This window comes from Myodes glareolus, chromosome 9, assembly GCF_982192425.1.
Source record: "Myodes glareolus chromosome 9, mMyoGla1.1, whole genome shotgun sequence".
Classification (NCBI taxonomy): Eukaryota; Metazoa; Chordata; class Mammalia; order Rodentia; family Cricetidae; genus Myodes; species Myodes glareolus.
In genome coordinates, this window is record NC_142034.1 from 65,085,809 (window position 1) to 65,093,160 (window position 7,352).

The 7,352-nt window shown below is 52.4% G+C and overlaps 1 protein-coding gene across 1 annotated transcript in view; it reads left to right on the top strand.

Moving 5' to 3' along the window:
- The window catches only part of Wnt3a (Wnt family member 3A), a 49,158-nt gene extending 46,298 nt beyond the window's left edge, over positions 1-2,860 (top strand). Inside the window, exon 4 of the mRNA XM_087910579.1 lies at positions 871-2,860. Coding sequence (XP_087766705.1) covers positions 871-1,350 — 480 coding nt within the window. The 3' untranslated portion in view covers positions 1,351-2,860. The remainder of the gene's footprint in view (positions 1-870) is intronic.
- The last annotated feature ends 4,492 nt before the right edge of the window (positions 2,861-7,352 follow it).

Sequence of the window (7,352 nt, forward strand, 5' to 3'; positions counted from 1 at the left end):
TATGGATGCAACATTCTGCATGCTTTTCTTTCACTGAGCCTTAAACTATGTGTGTTTTGCACAGACAGTGTTTCTTGGAATGTAAAAGGAAAGATGCAAGAAGGTGTCCAGAGCAGATGTTCGAGGGCTGGGAGGGAAGGCTAGAAGTCCGGAGTAAAGAAACAGGGAGTAGTAGTCCCTGTGTGTGGTAGGGAGGGCTTGGAATCTGAGGACAATGGACAGGGCCACTAGAGACTGTTCTGTTGGTTGTATGTCCCCCTTGTCTCCACCCCATTCCCTAAAGAAAGGGAGGTGGAATTCCCTTCTTGAAGCACCTCTACTTCTTCCACTCAGGAAGGAGCAAGGTGGAGCCGAACGGTGGTGGCACACACTTTTAATCCTAGCACTCGGGAGGCAGAGGCAGGCAGATCTCAGTGAGTTCAAGGTCTGCTTGATCTACAAAGTGAGTTCCAGAACAGCCAGTAAGGTCTCCATTGTCTATACGGAAGGCTTCTGTTCATCCAGGTCCCTGTGAATATAGGGACCACTCTAAGCACCCCGACTTCATACTCCTAGTCTTCACACCAAGGCCATAGCATCTGCTCTAGGCAGCTCTCCACATCTTCCATCCAGCACCCCCACACTGACCACTTGAAGCTTTCTGCACTCTATCCTAAACACCCCTGGAAAGAGAATTAGCTGGGCCTACACGGAGAAGGAAGCTCCCGGGCCCCTGAGGCGTTGGATCTTGCAGGGAAGACCCAGGCCACCATAGAAAAGGCAATGCCCACAAAGAGGAGACTCGGGGGCTTTCTGGAGTCGGTGGGCTGCAAGCAGACCCCCTGGTAGAGCTACACCAGGCAGACACAGATTTTGTGCTTGTCTCCTCAGGCCATCGCCAGTCACATGCACCTCAAGTGCAAATGCCACGGACTATCCGGCAGCTGCGAAGTGAAGACCTGCTGGTGGTCGCAGCCGGACTTCCGCACCGTCGGGGATTTCCTCAAAGACAAATACGACAGCGCCTCGGAGATGGTGGTGGAGAAGCACCGCGAGTCTCGTGGCTGGGTGGAGACCCTGAGACCGCGATACACGTACTTCAAGGTGCCCACAGAGCGCGACCTGGTCTACTATGAGGCCTCCCCCAACTTCTGTGAGCCGAACCCAGAAACCGGCTCCTTCGGGACGCGCGACCGCACCTGCAACGTGAGCTCGCACGGCATAGACGGATGTGACCTGCTGTGCTGCGGGCGCGGACACAACGCACGCACTGAGCGACGGAGGGAGAAGTGCCACTGTGTTTTCCACTGGTGCTGCTACGTCAGCTGCCAGGAGTGCACACGCGTCTATGACGTGCACACCTGCAAGTAGGAGGGTTCCTAATGGAGGGAGCAGGGCTCATACTTAGGGGCAGGGTTCCTACCTGGGGGCGGGGTTCCTACTTGGAGGGGTCTCATACCTGAGGATCTAGTTCCTACTTGAGGATAGGGCTCCTACCTGTGAACGGCTCCTTCCTACGGATCCGGTTTCTACCTTTAGCTGGGGCTCCTATTTGGGGTCTGGGTTCCTTTTTAACAGAGAGCTCCTGCCTGGGAGGGGCTCTACCTAGGGATGGAATTCCAATCTGGGACGACGGTCCTACCCCAATGGCTCAAACCGGGACAAGCGAGCAACTCCCTCAATTAGGTGGGGTTCGTGGATGGGCGGAGAGGATTTGGGTCCCTCCTCCCAGAGGCTGCTGCTCTAAATAGATTGAGAGGGTGCTTCAGGGTGGGCCCTACTGGGCTTGGGGATCCAGTTGGGGCGGGACTTCACCTTGAGTGGGTGGAACTTCTGAGCGCAAAGAAAGAAAGGAGACCCCATTCCGTTGGGGTGAGGCTATGCTTCACTGAGGACTCATGGGGCAGAACTCCAGGGAAGGAGGAGTTCCCAAATAATCCTAGGCTCTGAGCTGGCAATTCAGCTACCACATGGCTCCTTTTCAGTCCCTGTGTGTGGATCCACCTGCTTCATCTATGCCTAGCCATGAGAATGGCAGAATGAGCCATGGAGAACTCAGGGGTGATGCCAGATCCCATCTCCATACCTGGGAACCCCTTTCTAGGCACCCCTTGTGCCTGGGCGTTCCTACCCTCCTTAACAGATCTCTCCAGAGGAAGATTTGCGGTTTCCCAGAGTTCAAGTGGACAAGCACTGAGTAGAGAGAGTATTTCGGGGATGGGCGCTGCTAAGAAGGTTCTGGAGGCCTGGCGTCTTCCCATCATAGCCTGTCTCTGCCCTGATACCCTACACTCAGATCTCTTCCCAGGAAACCTTCCCGGCTCATCTGGTCAGTGATACCCAGGCCCCAAAGGTGCTCAGAGATGTTGACTTCACTTTGAGTTGTATGAACTTCAGGGGCATTAGGACTGCAGAGACGAGGTGTCTCCTGGAGCACCCCATGTTCAGGACTGATCCCCAGAGACTGCTATTGAGGCAATGGTCACCAGGTCTGTTGGCCACTAGCCTGTCCCCAAGCTTCTCTTGCGTCTGTCTGGCCTGGAAGTGAGACACTGCAGGCCATCTGCCACAAGAACTTCCTGAATCGAATCCCTGCCACTGTGAATTGTCCCCACCTCCAGGCAGGGGAGGGGATGTGGCCTGATAGGAGTGTGCCCCAAGAGCACGGAAGAGAAGCAGAAGCAGCACCGTGGTGACTGTCTTCTGCCTGGAACTTTGCATTTGGGGCTGTAATTTTATTTCCAATGCTGCTATATCCACCATCACTGGAATTAGACAAACGTGACTTTTTTTCTTTTCTTTTCTTTCTATGAAAGAAATTATTTTAGTTATAGTATGTTTGTTTCAAATAATGGGGAAAGTAAACAAGAAAGAAAAAACACCCAAGTCTGTGGTTTGTACTAGATTTTCCCTTTTATTAACATGTTTTACTTGCACATACTGATGGAGTTTGTTAGGGCATCCTGTGCTGATCCCCTGAGTGTAATTTGCATTTCCCTGTCCTTGTTATTTGTGGTATGTCTGCACTATGTTGGGGACCTGAGGATGCCAGCTGTGTTGGAGGGGGCTGTGTTGGAGGAGGCCGCTAGTTAGTTCTCGGCCACTTAGCCCCAAAATAACCACACAAAATCTGTATTATTTAAATCACTGCCTGGCCCATTAGCTCTAGCTTTTTATTGGCTAATTCTTACATCTTAATTTAACCCATCTCCATTAATCTTTGCATCACCATTAGGTCATGGCCTACCAGCAAAGTTTCAGCACATCTGTCTCCAGCTGCGGCTCCATGGCTTCTCTCCGACTCTGCCTCCTTTCTCCCAACATTCTGTTTGGTTTTCCCCACCTAGATAAATTCTGCCCTGCTATAGGTCCAAAGCAGTTTCTTTATTCATTAGTGATAATCACAGCATACAGAGGGAAATCCCGTGTCAGGATTGGGTCTCAGAACCAAGCAGAGACCATCAACCTCCAGAGAAGTCTTTGGGCCCAGAATTCCAAGAAGAAAGAATAGAAATAGCTAAGTCAGGAAATGAACTAGTCAATTGCAGCAAAAATCTGGTATAGAGCAGATTTGAGAGCTTGGATAGAGAGTGCGGGTGGGGTTTTAAGAAAGTAAGGGAGCTGGGGAGCCAGACAGTAATTAGGAAACTTTGGTAACCCCAGTGAACAGATGAGGAGCCTGGGTCACAAGAGAAGAAGCTTGCCCAAGACTGCCTCACACATTGGTGATGCAGGAGAAACATGGAATAAAATCTCCCCATGAATCCATTGTCACACAGCTGATATCCCAAGATCACTGTGTTTAGGGTATGGCAGCCCTTGGGATGTGAGGAGAGTGGTCTAACTAGCTGTTGGTGGCCTTTAAGTGTAGCGTCAACTGGATCCTAGAAGAACACTACAGTCCTTAGATGGGGCTGGACACCAGAGATGTCTCAGATTCCCACCCAAAGGAAGCTCTGGGTGGGGGTGGTCTTTGTCCAGGAGCAGCCATACTCCCATTTGCCTTCACAAGGGGCCCAAGGCCTCAGCCAAGCCACATAAGGTTAATCATCGTATCGGTGACTTGAGTGGTTAGGGGTGGGATTTAGGGCACCATGGAAGTGAGCTAGAGGTCTCTCTCAAAGCCATACTTCTCTCAAGACCACAACTCTGCCTAAGCAAGCCCTACCATATCTCTGCTCCTTTCTCTGCCCCTCCCATGACCATCCCTATGCTGTCCCCACCTCCGGGTCCTGCCCTAATGTCCAGATAACCAGAGCAATAAATGTCCTGCGGAAGTTGAACAGCAGGTTCGACCTCTCAAAAACCTGAGTTGGCTGTGTGCTGCAGTGCATGCCTTTAATCCCAGCACACAGGAGGCAGAGGCAGGTGGATTTCTGTGAGTTCAAAGCCAGCCTGACCTACAAAGTGAATTCCAGGACAGCCAGGGTGGTTACACAGAGAAACCCTGCCCGCCCCCCAAAAAATAAAAAAAAAAAAGAAAACAACAACAACAACAACAAAAGACCCAAGAAGAGAGGCAGTGAGGTGAGGGGAGACACAGGCAGGGCCTTTCGGACCCATTTGACCCAGCATCATAGGCAAATCTGTGAGATTAGTCCATGCTGACTGCTAAAAGCCAAGGCTGCTGTCCATATGTCACATGAACTTACCCATAGCCCTGGTAACCCAACATTTTGTCACACTGGCTGAAACTAAACTCTGAATGCCATTCATCAGAGTAATCTGCCACTGGCTTTGTGGCAGGGCCACTTAAGGAGGTCCTTAAACCTTCAAAGCAGTGACAAGCAGTACTAAGACCCCACTAGACTTCCTTGTATCCTTAAAAAAGTGTACCAGGAAGGAGCCCACATGTCTTGGGCATAAAAACATGTCCCTGGTCTGTACATGGCTCCTGCTGCATGCCCCAGGTATATCTTCTGTCCACCTAACCTGCTAGCTAAGCCTTGTGCTACTCTGTGCACTCATCCCTTCCAGGGCCCAGATTCAACCTGTAGGCTGCTGATCCATGACCTGAGACAATTTAGTCCACCACCCTGAATATACAGTCGTTGTCCCCGCACCCTGTCACATTGTCATACCTAAACACCAAGGTATCCAGAGTCCCAGTAGGCTACGAAAAGAATAGCTAGCCTGACCTGACGATATAGACCTATAATCCCAGCTGCCACAGAAGCTAAGGCAGGACAATCACAAATTCGGGACTGTTTGGAATACAGAACAAGGTCAAGATCAGCTAAAGTAATTTAGTAAGACCCTGTCTCAACTGAAGGGCTAGGATGTACCTCAGTGACAGAATGCTTTCCTAACCCGTGTGAGGGGGGCTCTGAACTCTACCACAGCACTGGAAAACAATCATAGGCTGTGAGGGACACTGACAGCTGAGTGGCCTTGGGGAAGGAGGGCTGAGCTGGAGCTCTCTAGCCCTGGAGAACTAGCCAGGTCTGTTCAGGGCTTCTGGAGGAGCAGAGTGTAGGCCCGGATTCTGAACTCTCCGTGCCCCTTCCTTAGCCTTCTGGTTCCCTGCGTCTTAGCAGGTAGGCACCCTACACATAGCTCCCTCTCCTCAGCCTCAGGGCTTGCTGTGCCTCTGCTGGTGCATTCCAGGCAGGCCACCCACTCAGGGCTGCAGGTGTACGTCAGGCCCTGACCTACTATTGGTAGGACTACTTAGGAATTCCCAGAAGGGCAAGGGTCAGTGGGGCCAGTCGGCTGCAAGTGAACACTCTACAAAGAGGATGCCCTGTTCGGGGCCAGCCAAGACAGAAGAACAGGCGCCCAGTCTCCCCTCAGGTGAGTGAGTCACTAGTGGGTTAGGGGGCAGGTTCCGGAAGAGTTCACTTAGCCTGCTGGACCATTCTGGATGCTAACAATAATAAAGCCATTAGTCCCTAGGGCAGTGATGAGAGTCCTCAGTTAAGCCTGTCCGACAGATGAGTAGCTCCTCTGGTTGGCACCCTGGGCAGGAGCCACCCTAATTGGTACCTGCTGCCCCAGTGCCCAGATGAAAGGGACAGACTCGACTGGGAGGCGGCAGGACAGTGGCACAACCAACAAGTCATGGAGGCCTGAGAAGTCAGGGTCCAATGGGTATTGGGAGGACAGGTTGTCTCAAGACCCTGGCGGGGTCCAGGTGTTACACAGATTTTGGGGATACAGAGCCCCCCTGCCTTATGCTCAGGCAGAAGACAGGCTACTTTAGAAGGTGAAAGAGCCCACATACCTCAAGATATAAGTCTGGGAAGCTTGGAGTACCTAGGTCTAGAGAGGAAGCCGCATTGGCCCAAGGGCATGCCAGGGATCCAGGAGGGCTCTGGTGTCTGGGTGCAAGTTTCTGAACAGCAGCCCCCACAGGCCCAGTATGAGAGACTACCATGACGATGGTCTTAGCTGTCCAGAGGAGACACACTAGGCTGTGGTCCTTCTGGATTAGTGTAAGAAGAAGGGGAGAGAGTCCATGAATGGAGCATCCACAGCCCATGGGAACATGAAACAGACCCCAGACAATGGCCTAGCCATGGGGAGCTAGGAGGTGAAACCCTACACTCACTGCCTGGCACGAGCTAGCTCCACTTCTCTCTGGGTCTCAGTTTCCCTCCTTGCAGAAGGAAGTGGGATGAACTGCAACCCCCTGTTTTAGGGATGGGAAGCCCTAGGCCCCACTCAGCTTGCAGCTGTGGGCCTCAGAAGCTGCCTCTCTGGTGAATTTACAGCCCCTCCCGCTGCCCCAGAGAAGGAGGAAATGAGCTGGGGGCCTGTTCACAGGTAGTTGAGACAGCACCCGAATAACCATATAAAAGGGCCGGAGGCTGGGGGCCCCACCCAGCCAGGACAAGCTTGGCCATCCCCTTGCAAATCTCACACTCAGTAGCTTTGAAGTACTGGAAAGGGTGTGGCCAGCCCCCACCTTGGGCCCCCAATGACCCTCCCTCTTTCTGTCACCCCCTCCCCTAGACGCCCACTTTCTGGGTCCTGGGGCTCAGTTTCCTCTCTTCAGAGACAGACTGGAGGTTGTCACCATGGCCTGTCACCTCCAAGGAAACCTACTCTCAGGACAGTTGGGGTGCAACCAGCTATGGTTCCCACACCTGGCTTGGGACCAAGAAAACGGACCTGAGGACTAGCTTTCCATGAATAACTGGTGATGACGTAGGCAAGTGTATGGCAAGAAACTGGAGTCCTCAATCCAAGCAGTCTTGGCTGCAGGGTCTGGCATAGTCTGCTCCAGGGAACACCTGAGAACAAACAGGCAGCCAGGAGGAAATTTTGGGAAGACCCTAGAGCCTTCCTAAAAGTAGACCATCCACTGTTGGGGTGAGAGAAAACTGAGATGTAGGGGTACCACAGCCCTAGGAACCCCTCACCCGACCTGG